The sequence below is a fragment of the Melopsittacus undulatus genome, chromosome 7 (genome assembly GCF_012275295.1).
Source record: "Melopsittacus undulatus isolate bMelUnd1 chromosome 7, bMelUnd1.mat.Z, whole genome shotgun sequence".
NCBI classification, from domain to species: Eukaryota; Metazoa; Chordata; class Aves; order Psittaciformes; family Psittaculidae; genus Melopsittacus; species Melopsittacus undulatus.
In genome coordinates this window covers 44,934,582-44,955,537 of record NC_047533.1, presented here as the reverse complement: position 1 = coordinate 44,955,537, position 20,956 = coordinate 44,934,582, and the positions used below count along the sequence as shown (strand labels likewise).

Below are 20,956 nucleotides of genomic sequence, written 5' to 3'. Positions count from 1 at the left end.
CTTTTGTTGCCAGTAGTCTCGGTCTATCAGCAGTGGCCAGAATGAGATACTTGTCGGTTTGGCACCTTATGAGGGAAGAAATACCCATTTTTATCTCAGTATCTTTCTCCCTGAGCCAAACAGGACCCAGTACTGATAATGGATTTTACTTTCTTTGGTAATACAAATGGTGTAAGATTTGTGGCAAAATGAGAAGGAAGGCTGTCTTCATAGCTACCAGAGATTGAGTAGTGCATTATCACAAAGTAGGCAGAAGATCTTTGCTTAGACAGTTCAGATTATCACCTGTGACATGCCCATGGAAGAAAAAACAGCATTTTACATGGAAAAAGTAATCCAAGATTAAGTAATTGGCAGGCAGAAAAAGGACGGAGACTGTTTCAGAGTCCTGATTCCTGTTACAGTAGGGCAGCAGCTGTCAGTGGCCAATGAGAGAGATAGCTTGAGCAGGAAAACCTATTTTAGAACTTTATCTGTGTGCTTTAACTGTTAGGGGGTTTCTGAGGTTTAATCTTGGCTTATGTTTATTCAGTGGTCTGGTTTAAGTAAACAATAAATTATATGCATTAGTAAATACCAAAAACACAAACTAAAACTTGTTTTGAATGAAAGAACTGTTGTCATCTCCTTTCATAAACTGATGTATGTTATTTCTGTATTTGAACTCTGTGCTAAAAGAACTACACAAAATGTTTATAAAATAATATTTTTTTCTCTCTAGTATTTTATTAATCACACTGTCATATAATTTGATTAGAATTCATTTTAGTAGTTTCCTTTCAGGATTGTTTACATTGCTTGATATTGCCCCATTCTGCTAGGGGACTTTTGCCAAACTGATGCAACTCTCTTATTAAAGCCCCTTGGCCTCTGTGCCACTTTGGATGCCATGACTGTAGTTGTTGCTAAATTCAAGTTCATAGGTCTGTGGTTTAACTCCCCCGCTATGCTGTACAAAGTTACAACATGGCTGTGGGTTATGCCAGCATAAAGCTGGCATGTTATGGTGTGTCGCTACCCAGCAAAACCTACTAGAGAATTGGGCAAAGAGTTACTTCCTTCAGTGGAAATGTGGATCAGGATGATGGTGTGATCAAAGTACTGCTGGTATGTGCTAGAATACCTCATCCAGGGACCTGTTGCTGCTGGTGAGCTCTAATGACAAATTTAAGTAGCTGTCATTTGACTGAATCATGCCATAGGAGTGACTTACCCCAGCTTGTTTCCAAGCTGAAAAATTATTTTAATTAATGTCTTTTAACAATGCACAAAAGACCTTTTTCTCTTAATCATGTGTATGTTAATGTAGGTTATTATTGGCATCTGCTACAAGGCAGTATAGGATGTATCTATTTTCTCAGTCATCCAGTTACAGTACAGATAGAATCCAGGGGCATTGTACTCAATTCATTTGATCTTTATGTTTTGAATTGTTAAGAAGTGAGGGAAACTTTCAGGGTTGATGTGACCTGGGAGAACACACATCTTTGAACTAACTAACTGAATGTTCGGGAAAGTTCATGGGGTAATGGTGTACCTTGAGGAGGAAATATCCCTCACGCTTATCTCGGACAAAAGCAAAAAGTCTTCCTTGATACCTTTGCTAACTTTTGAAACATGAATGAAGTAAATGAACATTTTGAGAAATGAACGAAGAGTAAGTCACTGATTGTAGTATTCTTTTTACTGACCTTTTGGGTCTTGGATTTCAGAATGCTGTAAGTATAGCATAAAAAATTCTTATGCTAGGATATGCTAGTGTGCTGTGTAGGTATGCCTTTCCTAGGAAGACTTTGGGTGTCACCTTTGGTTTTGATTGTTTGGGGTGTTTTTTAGGGTAGGGCAGGAAAGGCTGGTATGGGTTTGATTTTGTTTGGATTTTTGCTTGGGTTTGTTTTTTTAATATTAGAATGGCTTTTCTCCTTGTGATTTTCTTACAAGCTTTGGGTCAGCACTTTGCTCTAAGTGGTAAGAACTGAGTTTAATTTTTATATAGCAAGTATGTCTCAGCCTTGGAGGTTATTTAGAAGTGGTTGCAGACAGTGTGTTTGTACCTATTTGGTCTCCTTCCAGGAACTCTGGTAGCATAAAAAGCTCTACCATAAAGATCCTCTGACTTTGATGGTTCTAACATAATAGGAAAATCAGAGTCTGTCCTTCCTTTTGCATATAAAGGGACCTGAATAATAGTATTGTTTATACTGATACTGTTTATCTCTTGCCTTCTATGATTGGTTTACTTTTAATGACTTAAGTGTTTGACAGATTTTAACCATTTTAGGGACTGAAAATACCTTTTTCCTTCAAAACAAAGATCACTAGGCCATAGGTTCAGGAATGTATAATAAGAGTTGCATGTGCTGGTGACTTGGCTCAAAGTGAGCTGTAGCAAGGATACCAGTTGTCACTGCAGTGGGATAGTCTGCACTGGGTAATCTGTCTTTATGGAAGTCATTTCACTTTTGGGTAGGTGATTTAAATAAGCTTCATTGAGCTTGCTGGCAAGGTACCTGAGGCTGTTGCCTTAAGACAAGACAGATAAATGGTAGGGTAAAACACACAAACATGGTACTAACAGAGTTAAAGTTTCTTAATTAATTACTGTTCATTCACTGATCCTGCTGTGTAACACTGGGCAAATTGTGATGCTTCTTGTACATGTGTCCTTACTTGTAAAACTGGGATACTGACATGTTAGTTTGTTGCTCTAATACTGAGGAAAGGAATTGAGGGGGTTTGGAGTGTTACCTTTTTCTGTGTCAGACTTTTAAAATGTTGAATGTTACATACTTCTTGCAGCCATTTTTGTCCCTCTTTTCCCCTCAAAACCCCCTCCAACCCTAGAATAATTTGGTATAAAGAATTGTTAATTCCATTCAATTCTTTGTATTCAGCTGGGTGAGGGTTTGGGGGTGGGGTTGTTTTTTTTTTTTGTTTATGTTTATCTGTTTAGTGGTTTAAATAGTTTCAAAGCCCAGTCCAATGAAGTATAATCGTTACTGATTCGAAATGGGCTTTTCTAGGTGTCTTCCAGCTACCATACTTTGCGAGTTTTGTACACTATCAGTATTAAAATTGCTGATCTCTGGTAACAGAGCTTGTCTCATAATCCTTTTTTTAAATAATAGGGTTATGTTTGAAGCTTCCCAATGATAAGGAATCTGTTCAAGCTCCCATGAACTTTTACAAATGTCACTGAAGAGTTCACTGGTTTCTTTGCTTACTTCCTTCAGAACTTTGTGGATTTATGTTATACAAACTATGTTCATCTAACCTTTGCTGATAACCAATTTGGTTGTATGTTCAGCACATTGTTACCACTAGCACCCAACCCAGTTAAAGTTAGCTGGTCCCTGAAATAAAGTGTGTACAATGGACCTGAAGGTCATTGATTAATCTAATTCTTTAATGAGAATCGTGGTGTTCGCCACCTTTCATTATTAGGAACCTTTTAGAACAATTTTGCTTTTGCAAGGGGCTGTATCTCCTGAACTCCTTGTGTCTCTGGGATACTTGCACAGATTTCCAGCTTCCCGTGAGAGGGGAGTGAGCCAGGTGGCCTTTTTAGAAGAATATTAAGTCTCTCTTAATTTTCAGGCATCTCATTATTTTACAAATTCTCTGTAATTTTTACAAATTCTCTGTAAATAAAATAAAAGCCTTTTGTTGAGGAAAGCAGGTATCTAGATCTCATCCACAAAAACCTGAAATTCTGCCCTCCTACTGTAATGACCAAAATTTGCCTCTTACAAACTATGAGTTGCTTGGTCACTTTCTGTATATTACTCTGGTGAGAATGTGAGGAGAAAGAGTATTTTCATTTATAAACATATCTATAACTTTCTGGTTTATTGCTTTTCTTTTTGCTATGCCTCATAATGTTCTGTTTGTTCTTTTATTATTATTGTTCTGGGCTGAAAGTCTTAATTTTCATGTATCTTTCTGCTTTCTGATTATAACTTTTCTGTGTATAAATTATTATTAACATGTGAGATTGCCCATAGTAAGTGTGATCACTCCTGTCTCCTGCTTTCCTTCATCTCTAAGACTTCCAGCATAGTCTGCTGTTCCTGCTTTGACTGCTTTTTTCAGATCCAGAGTGCAGGATATATTTACATGTCTTCACCTTCATGCTGTGTGTGCTGCCATGGCCAGACTAGCCTAGAATAAGCAATTGTGGTGCCTCTTCTGAATTTACCTCTTTAATCATAGTTCTCTAATTCTTTAAGCTTCTTTTTACTTTAACTATTTTTGTTAGTGTCCTTCTCCATTTCCCGATCCACTTCTGTTTACTATTGATATCTGTTGTTACATCTGCAGTCTTTGCCAGGAAATAAAATGTGTCCTTACATTATTTTGGTTGACCAGTTTGGTCAGTGCTTATTCTTATGTATTTTTCTGCAGAAACAACCAGATATGTTACAAATCTTGATCAGTTTTATTTAATTAGTCATTACCATAAAGTTCTATTATGTTACTCATTTTTCTTTTCACTTTCCCCGTGTATTTATAGGTTTTTTCAATGTCTTTCATATTCTAGGCACAACATAGGCTTTCCCATTGTTGAGTGTTCCTCTGAAGGAGACTTTATTCTTTCTAAACCACCAGACACTGGGGGACTAATCTCTTTTGGCACTGTAGCTGAACAGCTGGTATATGAATTGGGCGATCCTCAGCGCTGTCTCTTACCAGATGTCACATGTGACTTTTCCAAAGTTTCCATCACTGAAATTCCAGGTTAGTTCACTTATCTATCTAACTTATCAGTTAGTTCACTTATTATAGAGTGACAGAGCACTGGAACAGGTTGCCCAGAGAGGTTGTGGAGTCTCCTACGTTGGAGATATTCAAAGCCTGCCTGGACAAGTTCCTGTGTGATGTACTCTAGGTTACCCTGCTCTTGCAGGGGGGTTGGACTAGATGATGTTTCGAGGTCCCTTCCAACCCTTGGGATTCTGTGATTCTGTGTGATTCTGTGATCTGTGTCAGTGAATTGAGCTATCAAACTAAAGCATTTACTTGAACTTCCATGCTTTATCAAACTAAAGCAGTTAATTTCCATGTTTTCTCTGTATATTCCTTGTTAAAACAGTTCCTTAAAATGTGATGTGTATTAAACTGATTTTTCAATAACTTTTGCTAGAAATTCCTTTAGAAATTCTGATCATGCTCTTATTTTATCTTGTTGGCTGACTGACTTAAATCTTTGCTCACTGCTCTTTTGCTTTACTTCTTAATGCATGCCTTGCACATACCAAGTCTTTAAACTGTTCTGGATACTCAGCATTGAGACAGCTCCACTATGATTTCAGTATTCCTTTTAAACTGCTGCTCAGTTTCTTTGCTAAAAAAAAAAAAAAAAGAAAAGAAAAAAATTGTTTTTGTACATTTTGTTTCTCATGGCATTTGAAATGTTAGTAACAATGGAAAAGTTATGTCTTTCAAAGCACTACTTGGTAATAGTGATTTTTTTAGGCATTTAGATGGATCTTCTTAAGTGGTGGAAGTGTGCTGAAGTACAGGATTTCCACCAAAGAATGTCAGTTCAAAAAAGTCCATTTACTATTCTTGAAACTCTCAAAAGCTAGTAGACTAAAGGTGGATATGTATGTTCTGCATTTAGCTTTAAAAACAAAACAAACAAAAAGACCCCAGGCTTTACGGATTTGAAGATCTGTTGGTTGGATAAGACGGTTTGGAAAAAATGCTCAGCTGTGGTCATTTGACATTTGTTTTTGACCAGATCTGTGTTATATATTCTTTCATTCTAGTGGAAATTACCTGTGACAGTATGCTGAGTGTCTTTATAAAACGCAGAAGAATTGGTATCTTATATTAAAAACTTACTGTGATAAAACTCAAAACACTGTAACATCACAAATTTTTTGCATCAAAAATGTTTTGCATCAATAATAAAAGTACTGTAAAATTGCACTCTGAACCAAATGGCGGTCTGATAAGACCAGTTTGCTGCTCTTAGCCACTAGTTTTTATTATAAAACTAAAAAAGAAACCCTAACCTTCCTATGAACTTTTAGCTTGCAAATGACCTGATATGACATGTTTGAACTTAAAATGAACTTCCACATGAACTTTCAGTTAGCCCTCTTAGAAATATAACAGATGGAAAATGGGCAGATTTCTTAAATATTTTTAGTTTGAAGTGCTTTGACACGTACACCAGTAAAAACAAGCAAGCTATCTATTTTTGTTGTTTACATTGCTGATTTTATTGTCCTGCTGGATTACTTGCAATGTTTGAACTGAGAGGTGCTTCTGTTTTCTTTTTGTCAATGCATGTTATGCATTTTGTTTTGTGCAGGTTTTTTTTTCTTTGTATTACTCCTTCACCTGTGTGAAACTCTTCCAGATTTTTCACTCTGACTGTAGGGATATCATTTTTATTGAAAATTAAATTAGTTTTATGTCAATCTAGCAGAGAGAGTGATGATGTTATCTAAGTGATGTGTAAGATTTCTGCTAGTCACATTCACTTTTTCAGATAAGTTCTGATTTGACCTTTTTAGAGTGTTTGTGTAAAGCTTTGAACTGCTTCCTCAATATTGTATTCCTCAGTAGTGTAATGCTGTCTGTCTGACGTGAGTGCTGATCCTGCACAGCTGATTTTCAAGGAGCTGCATCTATTAATTTTCTCTAGTTCAAGCTTGAACCTGATGCCATAATGGCAATTTTCTGCAGTTCCCTTTTGGCACTAATATTCCTAATACTGAACATGGTAATTGCCCTGGAACATACATTCAGACTGTTCTGTTTCTGTTATTGACAAAAAGGCTAAAGTTAAGTTGTCTCTTCACTTAATAAGATATCAGCAAATAAGCTGTCATTTTTGGTTTCTCATCTTTGATGTACTGTTTCTTTACCAAGTGAAGGACCGACTCCAACCAACTACAGTAAATTGTTTGTTCTGTGTGTGTGCAATAACTCTATGTTAAGTGGAGAATAACTGTTGGGCCTGAAGTCCTAAGGCTGCTCTCTTTGTTAAGTGTTTTTTAAGTACATGAATAAACATTTCAATTACTCTGTTAAAAGACTCATTGAAGTTACAAATTCAGTCACTAATTTGTTGTTTGGGTTTCTAAGGCAGGGAGGACTGTTTCCTGAAAGGTTCTCTCTTCTGTGGCAGTGCAGCTATCAGTGATTTGCTTTTTAATTAAGTGCATTTGCTTAATAAGTATCACAGAAGAATGTCTTTGAAGTTATATTGAAGAAGCTTAAGTACTGATTTTTTTAACCACTGTAGGTTTTGATGGTGGGGCAGTGAAAGTTCATGGAGCAAAAGGATCGCCTCCTTCAGCATTTTATAAGGTATTACCTCTTTGTATGGCAGGTATTTTTGATTTCCAAAGTTTTGTATTTTGGACAAAATACTATATATTTTCTACCATAAACTGTTACCACTTTAAAATCCTCATCCTTCCCCTTGCCAAAGAAACACATTATTTGATACATAAAAAAATGTTAATTCATATAACAAGCATATCCACAAACCTCCTGAGAAGGCTGGGATCGTTCTTTTGTATTACTAATAATAATTTTTAAAACATCTTAGCCCAGTAACACCTTTTGTACTTGTTGATTTTTTTTTTACTGGTGTGTTAATTTTGTTCTATTTCCTTGTGAAATTTATTTACCAAGTTTTCAAAAGGTAAGTGATGAGTAACTACATCTGTCAGGAGAGCAACTAAGAATGAGACAGATCATCTCCTGAAATACTCTGTTGAAAGAAAACTGCAGTGCCAGTAAAATCGTGAAGTTGTCTGTTTGTCTTCCAGTCTATAGTCTTCTAGTGGTGGTCTTTCCCTGAATGAATGATAAGGTAATACAGGTCTAATGAAGTACCAGTAAGGTTGGATCCTTTTCTTGTTTAAACTAGTGTCAACTGACTTCTACAGAAGCAAGGTTGAGATCAGAAATTAACTGCTTAGTATAGCCATATCAAAAGTGAGTTCACCTAAGCAGGGAACTGTGCTAATATTTATGTTTATATAATATAATGTGTGCTTGAGCATAATTTTCTTTGAAACTTTTCACTGCAGTTTTAAAATATTTCTGACACTCTCAAAAACATTATTTTATAAGTTTCAGTTTTTAAAAGATACTGTATTTAAAAAATAAATAATGATGTCACCACAGCAGGTTTGGGTTTTGTAAAGTCAGAATGGAAGAGTTCTCTAGAGACTCGGTAATTAAAGTATACTCACAAAGCAGTTTTAGAATTTAGTATTATACCACAGGTCACTTTATATATGACCTTAGTTAGTTTTTCAGTTCTGTATCAGCTTTATGAAAAAGGGGCTTGTTATTTTAAAAGTATTGTGGGAGTGTAATCTGAATATGAGTTTTTCTAAATTTTCATCTAATGAAGTGTTGATTTTTGCTCTTTTGTGGTAGGCAGCCTACAATTTCAGTACAATATTGTCTTGTCAGCTCTTCGCATTTCCTCAGATTTTTTAGTTCCAACAGTTCAAGTTATATAATGCTGGAACAGTAAATTTCCTTTCTCTGAGTCTGTGTCTGCGTTATCTGCATCTGGGAATATCTATGTCTTTTTAATCTGAAAATAATGGGTTTTCTTGTGTTTGAAACAACAATAAAATTAAAAGTAAATGATAAGCACATTTCTAAAAGATGTTTAGTTTTAAAAAGTGTTTGGGTTTGGGTTGGTTTTTTTTTACCATTTATGGCCATGCATTATGGCAATTTCTTTCACTGTATTAGAGCTCTGTTTAGCAGCCATAGCATTGGAAGTCTAGTAAGATGCCTATTAATTCAGTATTTGCACTGCATAGCCTGTTCTTTTGTGTGTTCATATGTATGTGGTATTTTTCCATATATACTTCAGTACTTCTGGGAAACTTACATCTGATCTATTTTACTGTCATAGAATATTCAGCTTTTCAACATTAGAATGTATTCTACATAATAAAAGTGATAAACACAGGAAAATTTAAGGATAACAATGAGAAGTGATTCCAAGTTCCAGAATTTTGCACATTTGACTCTTCCTCCAATACAATTCTGAATTTTAAATAATAAGAGTAAATTTGTGTGGTGATGGTGATGGTGATGGTTGCTTTCTATTCTGCTTCTGCTTTATGTGTGGATGATTGTCAGAGAGCAGTAATAGCATATCAGTACTGAATCCCATGTAATTTTATAATCCCTTTATCATCAGGTAAATGCCACTTACCTTGATGGCTTCCGAGCTACTGCTGTCTGTCCAGTGGGAGGTCCAAAAGCAATACAAAAAGGAAAACGCACTGCAGAAGGTATTCTGCAGAGGTTAGTATTTGAGTCTTGAAAGGGGTTTGGGCTTTTTCTTTTCAGAGATAATGAAAATAGAACTGTAATGTACAATGCCAACCATATTAACCTTGTAAGAACCCTAAAAGATTATAATCTTGCAGTTCAGAGGACGTTTCAAGACTTAACTAGCCTGTTTAGGAAATGTGTTTTTAGTGTGTAACTACACTTCGGCTACATTTGACAGAGAAAGAAAGGTCTCACGTAATGTTGAAAATAAATGGCTGGACAGTGAAGAGAATCTGAAATTAATGATGGAAAAACTGTGCTTCAGATTAAAATGTATTCAGTGCCAGAGAGCAACCCTTATGAAGCTGTTCTTCATTGATTTTCACTGAACTTGTTGATTAAAAATCTTAGTACTATGAAATGTAGGCACTTTGTGTTTAAAACAAAATTCTTAGTACCTGGTAAAATTTGACTAGTGGTTTTGTTTGCTCAAACAATTTTACAGTTGTAAGACAGACTGATAAACCTCTAGTCATATTGTTCCTTGGGTTAAGACGGATTCCTCTTAAATACAATTCCATATCCTCATGGAAGTGATTGAGCATTTACTCCAATAGTTCCAACCTTTCTAGTTGTGAGATCAATCTCTTTGTGCCATGTTTTATAAAACTCCCTATTATATCCTATTACAGGCCTATGCAGCAAGTACACTAGGATAGACACCTGTCAGAAATGCAAGGTGTGACTTACTGCTTATGTGCCCATGTACTGTGGTGAAGGAGGAGCTATGTGATTTCACTTGAGATACATAGCAGATGACAGCAGGCAGTTGCAGGATGTGTAATGAAGTTACAGAACGCTTTCTTAGGAGTTGTGTGGATAAGTGTATGTGTCCAAGAGCTACTGAGAAAATCAGTGAAAGAAAAAGCCTTTCAAGAGGTGTTAAATACGAAGGGGCCTCTAGAGTCACCAAGGAATAAAAAAAAATCAAACCCACAACCCAAGAACAAAACCGACAAAAACCCAACAAAACAGAACAAAAAAAGGGAAAAAAGGGGGTATATTGTCCCTTTTGTGTTTGCTCTTACACAGTATTTCAGACCAGACTGCTGATGGAAGCAGCTTGTGGGGGTTAATGCCTGTAGTTATTTTCTCCATTAGAAAATAAATTCAGCCTGCTTACTGTGCTGTTCTGAGTAATCCTCAGATGAAGGCTGAGGGGAGATAGCCAAATACTGGTTAGCTGGCTTGCTAAGTGGCCTCTAGCCCATGAGGCATGCCTGCAGCAGCTGTGGTTTGTTCTGTGTGTTAAAAATCACAACTGTATTACCCATAATATGTTCTCCATCTCAAACAGTCTTAACAACTTAATGTGTGAAATAATTTATTCAGCATCTTTGAAAGAGTTGTCTGTGTCAACCCAGACATAGAATAAGAGTTAAGCTATTCTGATTACCTTCAGAGAATGTTCTACCAGCAGCTACATCTCTTCTGAAGTTATAGCTTTGTCTTTCCACTACTTCCTGTTCCAAGAGAATTCTGTAAGGACATGATCTGTCAGCTAGCCAGCTTCCAGTCCATTACAGGTTAAACTCTGTCCAGTAGTCTAATGGCAATGAGTACAGAATACAGTGCACAAATTCGAGGTGCTTTAATCATATAGGTCAATCTAGTTGGCAGCCTAAGTCATCAAGCAGTTTTGGCAGTTTGTAATATGACGCCTTTTGTTTCTTTTTTGCATGTTTGTACTTTATTTGTTTATTAATTTTCAAAAGTAGGAATAATTTGGCAGTATGTATGTGAAGAAGTCTTTTTGGAGTAGTCTTTGGTGTCCTTTTATTTTTGATGGCACCCTCTTGCATTACCAAGACACGTGAAAAGGCTAAAGGTTACCCACAGAATGTATTTTGAACTCTGGGGTCTCTAAAGGTAATGTTTGTAGCTAAGTAACTTAAAATAACTTACTAGACATGGTTTGCAAATTTAGGTACCTTAAATCAAGTGTCTGTCTTTCTGTAGTCGTAAAGATGGTCACCTTATCTGGTGTGTGGACCACCTTCATCTCATTGCAACAATTAGAAAATTATGTTTTTCTATTTAGGTAGTCTATACTGCTAATATTTGCAATGTTGATGATTTAAAAGTGTCTTTGAAATGTTTCACTGATGCAAAATATTTTTCTCATCCTAACATAATTCCAATGTTTCAACTGACAAAATCTTTTATACATCTAGAAGGGCACCAGACCAAGGTTACTGGGAGATCAGTTTAAGTGCTTCAGCATTTAGCTTACTTTTCCAATCTGCAAGATGTTGGACTGATTTTAATGGTTGGATTCTTTTAAAACTTTTTTCTAACTTTTTTACTGTGGGTTTTTTTTTATTTCTTTTTTGGGGGTGGGGGCAGGATTTGGACTTCAATTGATTATACTTTTAAAACTGTAGCGAACATTTTCAGTTTTAGTGCTTGAGTGTTGGGCTGTTTTTTCTAATAGTTGTAGCAAACAGTCTGTTTAACTCAAATTTAGTATTTGTCAAAAAATTCTTGGCTCTCTTAAAGAAGCGTGTGTTTTCCTGGTGTAAAAAGGTAATATTCATCCCCATTATTAATCATGATCGGACAAACTTGGCACTCTTCACACAATGTTCTTTCGGTGGAAATAACCTTACAGAAAGAGTGAGTTTCAGTGCCAGATTGGAAAGGCACAAGTAATAAAGAAATGTTCTGTTTAAAAACTTGACCTACATTTTGGCATTTGAGCTGTATGTTCAGGAATCTCAAGTAAATATCTTTAAAGTTTGAACAGAAGTTCCTTCTTCAGTTTGACTTTTTTGTTGATTCATTGGTGCCTGTGATGTAACAAGATACTTCCATGTATTTACTGGTAGTTTGTAATGCCTTGTAGCATAAACAGAGCTAAAAACTGAATTACCAGTATGAAAACCAGGAAGACTGCATATCTGTAATTACATTTCAAGCTTTGTTTTAAAGATAAGAGCTGAAACCCATTTATTTGTCTTTGCCTGTCATCTTTCAAACAATGTGAATAAACAAAAGGCTCAGTTCGAAACCTGGGGATAAATTCAGAGGCATGACTTCCTTGTCAGTAATTGCTTGATTTGTAGTATTCAGATATGTTTGCTTAGTGTCAAGTATTCATAGTCCAGCTTATATGACAAAGCTAACTCCTGTAGACCACACAGGACTTCTTTACCTTATCAGGAAGTTTACTAATAAAAATCATTTGTTGCAGGACTCGTCTTATTTTCAGTCAGCTTGGGTATGAAGATTACAGTGCAGTTAACATACAGGTTTTAGGGTCTGAAGATACATATGGACCTCATGCTAGAAGGAGTATAGATGGTGTAAGTATTCAGTGGAGTGTTCTTAAACTTTTACTGACCTCTCTTAATCTCTCCATATTGTAATCTTTTCCACAGCTTTAAAGGAAGTCACTATCATCTTGGGACTTTCACCCCATCATCTTGCAAAGAATTCAGTGTCGCTACTTAGTGTATAAAATTAACACTGACAAGGTCTTTGCAGTATTGGATCTTCCAAAAGCACTGATATGAAATCTTACAAAAATGTTGTTGTAGTCTGTTCTAATGTTGTTCATCTAAAGAAATATCTTCTTATAAAAGTTCTCATGATGTAGACTTGAATTGCATTAGATGTAACTAAAAGACCACATTATAAAGATTGAAGAGTCAGGAAATGGCAGAATTACTGTTACCTCTGCAAATTTAAAACTTTCTGTGAGTACTATTTGTGGAACAATCATCAACTATATAATTCTACATTGTAGTTTGTGACTTAATAAATGCATATGTAAGAATATGAATGATGGCCATAGCCATTGCAGCTGTGATATGCCATGGTCTGTTTTCCAAATCTAGAATATGAAAGTAGGGATTTTTTTGTTGTTGGTGGTGGTGGTTTTGGGTTTGGGTTTTTTTTTTTGAGGGAAAGACTGTAAATCTTGTCCTCACTTATATGCACTTTAAGTATTTGGACAGTTTAGTGTTTTCCAGAACAGCAGCATTTATTTCTTCTTTGACAGTGGCAGTCTTGCAACACTCTTAAGGTATATGTGGCAAAACTCAGCTCTGAGGTTGATCTTAGGAGTGCTGACACTTAAAATAGCTGACAGTTTGTATGTATAGGAAACAAGAACATGATGTGGAGAAAGACAGCAAACATCTTACTAGTGTTCTTAGAAATTGGGCAAGTTACACCTGTAGCTGCTCATTTCAGTGCTTCAGCTTCCATTTCATTCTGCACAGGAGCAAGAGTTGCTTCGTAAGAAATGAGCTTTATAATGTGGTCTTTTTCCTTTCAGGGCCATAAACCCTGCAATGTGACCCATGTTGCTGAGATTGCAGAATCAAAGTTTTGAAACATAGGAACCAAGTGTTCCAGATGTTGAACTTGTCTGTATTCTGTTCATACCAGCTCCTTATGGTTATCTACTGTAATACATTCCTTAATGTTACATAGAAAGTTTTCTGTCTCATTCTATAGAGTGAATAATGATTTGAAAAAGAGCATTTTTTTTCTCCCTTACTGTTCATTCTGTCTTGTTAAGAGTACATTATACGAATGTTCCAAATGAAATTGAGTAACTGTAATTATTTTCTGTATTTTCAGCCTCAACTCCCAGGTCTTACATTAAAAATAGAGTGTTATCTCCATTATATGTGCTTCCAATACATGCCTGAAATAGTATGTGAGAGCTAAGGCTGGAATGCAGGAAATCATGCTATTGCCTTTCCCCTTTACTCGGTTCCTCCAAAAGTTCAGAAGAAACTAACCAGAGTTTTCATCTGGAAAGCAGCCATAGTAGAAGGGGTGGGGAGTGCCATTTGCTTTTCCATTTAAAATGCAAAGTCATGGAATCCTAAGGAAAACATTTGCCTTGTGGGGTTTCATGTAGAAATAATGTAGTTGGTTAAGTGCTCTTTCCAACTGTGTCTTTCCATTCAAATTAGACATAGTTATTTGGGTTGCAAATAACAGTGCTCAAAACCAGAGCCATGTTGTGTTAGGCAGTATATTAACACAGTAGGGAAACAGTTCTTGCTTTGAAGGTTCTAACATCTAAATTTAGAGAGAAGTAAATACGTATATGAATACCAAGACAGGATAAGTTGGACAACAATTGGAGCTCAGTGTAGATGGCTGGTGTGACTTTGACTAATCCTCTTACAGGTCTGTCAAACTGGGTGCAAATGTTTGCCTTTGCAGATGTAAAAGCGCCATACATCCTGTCTTATGTAGGCCTGTATGCTGTAGTCTGAGCTGCTGTGTGGAGTCTTGACTGTGCTGACAACACAAAGTATCCTGAGAAATGAAGAAATGCTTGCCTCTTCTCCTTTCTCGGTCTTCCTCACCTCTTTATGTGGTGGTTGTTTGCCATTCCAATAGCTTGCTTTAACAGCAGCAGCCCATCATAAGAAACAAAGGGACATGAATCACCACTGAGTAGCTTAATTTTTAGTATCTCCTGCTTGATTGCTTTCTGTGGTGGAGGAAGAAGGGGGTTATGATAGTGTCACAGCATCAGTGAGTTTATCGTTTAGAGATACTGGATGTTTCATGTGAAAGATTAATTACCTATTAATAGTACATCAGGTATTAAGAGTTTGGTATATTAAAAACTGTGCTGTATATTCTCATCTTCTACTGTTTATTAACCAGGTTATGACACACTGTAAATGTGTTGCAAACACATCTTAAGACTTTTTTTCTATTTTTTAATTACGATACTGTAAGGTAAATGACTTTAAAATAGTCTGTATATCTGGATTCATTCACTCAAAACAGGAATCAGCTTATTATTTTCACAGACCACTGTATTTTGGATCTGTGGGCAAGGAAGAAAACCTGTTAGTTTAGAACAAGGAAGCAGATGTGAGTGCATAATTATGTTTTTTGCAAGAGTATTTCCTATTAAGTATTATTTGTAGTAATTTAATCTTGTGGTAGACTGTTAAATGGAAATACTTGGAAATATTAAATGCATTTGTTGAATGTGGCATGGCTGCATATTTTCTGTGTAGCAATAATTTTATGAGAATGTAGTGAAACTTTTAAATTGGAAACCTGATTGGTTTCTTATTTATATTATCTTGATCAGGACATCTATTTCTGTATTCATAGAGGGAAATTTCTGTCCTTTCAGTGATGCATTCATGCCGAACTTTTCCAACCTCATTCTGTGATACATGTTCTGCTGGAATAATGCAACCTCTCCTTCATTGGCTCTGCTAAACTTTTATTTTAGGGTTTATCTACATGAGTATTGAAGTAAGCTAACAAAAATGTGAGCCAACTTTGCAGGATTTCCTGCATCATAGTAGTGTGGTAGGTATTTTCCAGGCTGGGATCTTGGAGGCTGAGAAATGAACTGTGTGTATCTCCCTGTGAGTATAGCTACACAGGGGTACCTAAGCAAGATGAAAGCAATTACCTTTATCATCACAGTACCTCAGAGTACCTCTGTGAGGATATGCCACTAGAATAGGAAATAGAGAAAAATTATCTTTCACATTTATGAATATTTAGAACTTACTGAATCAAGAAGGCTTTTTATCATTAGGTTTTCACTGATCACCAGCTATAAAGTCAGGAAGCTTTCCTGCCTTGATATAAGCTGGCATAAGGGAGCTTGTTTGTGTTGGGATTTTGTCATGTATTTGAGCTAGAATGGAGGGTTTGGTAGTATGTTAACGTAACAGTCTCTTTGGGATACTCTTACAGTAGCCAGAATACTTAGTGCAGTGTATTCCAACATTTATGATAAATACCATTTCAGCAGCTGCCACCAGGAAATACATCCATGTTCCTACATTGCTGAAGTTACTTAAATTCCTCAGATTGACTTGAGATTTTGAATGTTGACATGTTCAACAGTATTGCTTTTAAGAAAAATGTGCTGTATACAGAGAGGAAAATTATACTAATATACAAGTCATCAGTGTTTTTAAAGTTAATACTCGGATTTCACATCTGGTTTATGTGTTTTTAAACAACGCAGCTTTACAGAAATGTGGGCAGTTAAAATAAGAATTATTGTAAGAGTTAGGAGATGGGTTAAAAGATGGGCAATTTAGGAGTTCAGATCCAGCATGTAGTTTCTTAGGAAAAAACATAAGTTCAAAATGTTTAGTCAAGTATTAAAATTGGGAGTGAGAAGTGGGGGGTGGAATACCCTTTGTTTTGTTATGGTACTGTTAGATTTACTAGAATTCTAAGGAGTGTGTTTCCATTTTGTTAGGCATACGAGTCTCTTCACTGCTATCTGTGTAAATTGACAGTTGGTTAAAGTAATTTTAGAATTGCTTTTGACATGGTTTCTAGCTCTTGTAATCAGGGACACCCATTCGACTTTGGGTAGTGAATAAAGATCAAAACATACATACAGCAAGAAGGCTGAGATGTGGTTTTAGATGAACTGAATTAAGTTTGTGATTAAACAACAACTGCTTGCATATAATAACAACTTCAAGGTGTTCATTTTTTCTCTCCTGTTCCTATCTATTAGACAAAGGATGCTGTTAGCATGAAGAAAGGTTCCTCTGTCTATTCAGTGTAAAGTCATGAAAAATTTGGTGCTGTGTAGGGTTATGCTGTTCCTTAGCCTAGAGGTGAGAGGACTCATTTAAGGAGTCATGGCTCTGTTCTTTTCATCTGACCATAAAATGTGTCTCCTCTGCTTCGTACATTAATCCCCAACAATTTGAAGTTGATGCTGATGAATTCTAGCGTCATCTATAGTTTTCCTGTGTGCTGAGTACTTAGTCTCTGATGCTTTCAGAAGTGTCACTGGTTTCTGCCTTTGTAAAGAAACAGGCTTTTTTTTTTTTCTAAAATCCATTAAAAATCTTACACTAGCAGGAAAATGTTATTTTAAAATTATTGTATGTGAGGAAAAAGTTGGAATAAACTAAAACCAGGTTATTTAGTCATGTATATTCAGTTCCTGGTATAGTAAACATCTGAAGGATTGGATCTTCCAGAACCCAATAGTTCCTTTCTTCCAGGAGAATGTCCTTTTCTGTATCCCTAAGTAGCTATATGTTCAATTTTTTATATTTTTTTTTACTCTTCTACATTTTGGGTAGAACAGCTGCCTTATCTACAAAAACTCTTTAGCCAGGGCATTTAGAGAGGTGTGAAGTGCTCTGAGCTCTGTAGAATTGTAGAATAAAACAACTGCAAAAAAAATCCAACCAACCAAACTTTGGTATTTTCTTCATTTTTTTCATGCCTTCATGTAATACATCCTTTCCTGTTTATATAAAAAAAGAACATAAACACTGGAAGAAATCCCCTAGTATCTTGTGGTCAAACTCCTTTGTATTTTACATTGATTTAAGTAAGCCAAGAATTTCATGTAACGTTACCAAAGAATCATTAGAGAGTTCTTTGTGTTCATTAACAAAAAAAAGCTGACTTCGAGAGCTGACTACCAGAGAGAAGTACTCTGCTGCAGAACTCCATACTTGAAGTAGTTTTGTGTGAGAAACTACTGACGAGTATATCTTGATGCCTTGTGAAGAGCCATTTCATACATATGATGGAAATGGTTGTGATTTGGGACAAGTAAGAGACACTTAAGGACAAACTTGTATTGTGAGCAGGCTTCATATTTTTAGATTCAAAGGCAGACCAAAGGTGGTTCTTACTGATGGATGCAGATTCTCAAATAAATACAGTCTTTGCCTTCAGTGAGACCTAAAGTTCATTCTAAGGCTTTTGCCAGTGTATTAATTCCAACGGTAGATTTTATGGTGGCAGAAAGGAGATTTATAAAGAAGTAAAATCTTAAGTGAGAGACTGCTCGTCTGCAAGGGTGGGTGTCTTAGCTGACTGCAGAGTAGGGAACAGAGTACTGGTTGGGTTTCCCTTCAGAGGAGGTCTGCTCTTTTCTCTGGAAATGTGGTGGCTTTTACAAGTTACATTTTCCTATTTAACTCCTAAGGTTTAGGTTTGAATTCTTTTCTGTGAGCAGATTTGCTTACTTCTTGATGCTAAGAAAAGTAATCCTGGCTCTTGATTTGACCCTAAAGTATTCTCAGTGCACTTCAAGTTAAGAGGAGAGTTTGTTTGCCAGTTCTACTGAGTGAAGCCAAGTATTTAGTTTCTTATAAAGTACTGTTAGTTCTAGTACTTGATTCTTTGAGAACAGTGGAGAAACCGCACAGTGTCCTAGCAGTCTGAAGTATCCAATAGCTGATTTCATGGTAGTAAATTAAAAACAGATAATGAAACGTTAACAGAAAATTATAGTGATGCTGCATGAAAAGTCACTGAATGAAAGTTGTAGCTTGTAGCAGTGAGCACTAAATATTTCAGTTAAATCTAACTTGAGTGCTGAGCTGCAGTTATTTTTCAGTTTGGTAAATTTAACTGACATTCTGCATCTAAGCTAATATAATGTCTACTGTTTTGAAGCAGGGTCCTCGAGAAGCTGTTATTTGGCTTGCTGTACACCATAAGCAAAAAGAAGCTGTAGAAATCTTCTCCAGAGAAGTTGCTCCAGCTGGAACTGGCATGGGTAAATACATTGTCTTCTAAGGATTTTAAAGTTACTTTTTTACTTTTCCACGAGCATGACTAGCATCCAAAACTTAGCCATGTTCATTTTCATTGCACTGTGCATAGTGAAATTGTAAGTTTTCAAAGGGTATTTATGTTTGGTGTAGAAATACAACCTGTAGACGTTAGCAAAATGATAAAAGGAAATCTCTGGAAGTCCACCTTTTAGTTCACTTGATACTCTATTCTTCCATTGCTGCTACTGTCCTTTCCTGCCTTTTTTCCTTCGGTAGTCTTTGTTTTTCTGCCCACAGTTACACCAATGTGCAACATTGTCCATACTCTGAAAGTGCTGGGTTTGTTCAGGTTTCAGTTTTCCCTTTCACCATCATTCTTCACAGAATGAAAAAAGTAAAAAATCTGCAGTACTTGGGTTGGGTGGAATAGGTACAGCACTGAGATCGCGTTACTGCAAGATGTGGGCATCTGTGTCTTAAGGTGGCTGGCAAGCTTTCCGTTCACATTATCAGGGCTTTTCATGATGAAACAGTGTAGAATCAGGTTTGGCAGTCTGCATGTATGATGGTGAGGGTGCTAGTTTTGTTTCGTAGAGGAACAGCTTAAACTTTTTAGAATATATTGTAGCAGTTATTCTCTAAAAAATAATAATAATTAAATAAATAAGAAATAATTTCATAGTAAGAGTGCTAGTGAGCAGCAATGGGAAAGACCATATATCTGTAGTCATTTATTGAAAAACAGGAAAAGCAGGGGAAAGTTACAAGTCCTTCCTAATGAGCAGCAAGGAGAAAGGAGGAGTTGTTGTCTTGCAGGGTGATGTCACGTGAACTTGAACACTTAATTCCATTATTTTTTGGACATTTAAGAAACAAAAGAACAATCACCTGGTCTGTACCAGATAAAAAGAGGAAAAAAAGGGAAAGTTTTGGTCATCTGCTTGGACTGTATCTAATGATTGTGGAATATTGTTTTTAACTTTATTCTTCTTGCAGTTGGTGTTTGTGACTGCAAGTGGTGTGTGGACAGTTGTACAGATAATAAGTTTCATATATGGTACCTTTTATCAAAGAATCTTCAAGCTGTGTAAACACCACCGACTAAGCTTTCTAATGTCTAGTAACATTGGAAAGTACTGTGCTTTACAGATGGTTTCCTGAGATAGTGGAAGGAAGCATAACCACAAAAGAATTTGGAGTCCTCAGTTCTGCTTTCCTGAAAGCAATGCTAGAGAAGAGCTCTGACAGTATTTAAGGGAACCAGGTTGGCTAAAATTTAGGAATGGGGAGTAGAGGAGAAGAGGGCTAGAGAAAGAAGATTTGATGGTTCAGAATAAGGGTGGAGAGTCCTAATTGTTCCTGCTCTAGTCTAGGGAATTTTCCAGTACTCATGTATCTGAGAGAGGCAGCACCAAGCCTAGTCGTCTTTCTTGAGATAAAATCCAGGAGCACTGTCACTCTTGATGAGGTCATTCCAGCTTAGCAGTTGTTACTTGTGGAGCCCTGAGCTAGGTTTGGTAAGCAGTTCTGTTTTGGTATTAGGATCGTAATATGAGAATTACAAATTATATGCAAAAAAAGGTATTAGTTTTTTTAGTAGCCAGTACTGAAAGCCTAGCTTGGTGGCTTTTGATTAGGCTGAATTTAAATCACTTGACTCAAAATTTTTGAGGTAATTTTTTGTTATACTTTTTCAGACACTGCAGGGAACAACAATAAGATGAAAGGGATTCTTTTTCTTCCTGTGATTAAAAAGCATATTACAACAATTGTGTTGAGGGGTGATCTTCCTCATGCTTCACAGCAGAGATTTAAAACTTCGGTTGTTAGGTCTTGTGTCAGAGATGTGCTTTTTAGCTCTTCTAGTGAATTTAAAGTCTTGATGTCAGTATTTCTGAATTTTTACTTGTTTTGCAGCTTTTTTCCAAAATATATTTTGATACATTTTTGTGTAAATGTAATGGGTAATAAAACTTAGGCTACATAAAAGGAGAGCACTAACTTGAGAGTGCTGATTATCCCCCACCACCCCATTTATGGTAGGTCTTCTGATAATGAGTAGAAAGGCATCTCAAGGCATTGTGCTGATTTGAAATTCCCTATTTCTTATGAAATCTCATATT

General features: G+C 36.2%; 1 protein-coding gene across 1 annotated transcript in view; it reads left to right on the top strand.

The window, feature by feature from the left end:
- LOC115946490 (uncharacterized) overlaps positions 1-20,956 on the top strand; it is a 64,043-nt gene that overhangs the window by 14,186 nt on the left and 28,901 nt on the right. The window contains exons 9-13 of the mRNA XM_031048830.2: positions 4,541-4,737; positions 7,262-7,326; positions 9,197-9,303; positions 12,527-12,638; positions 18,736-18,835. Coding sequence (XP_030904690.2) covers positions 4,541-4,737; positions 7,262-7,326; positions 9,197-9,303; positions 12,527-12,638; positions 18,736-18,835 — 581 coding nt within the window. The remainder of the gene's footprint in view (positions 1-4,540; positions 4,738-7,261; positions 7,327-9,196; positions 9,304-12,526; positions 12,639-18,735; positions 18,836-20,956) is intronic.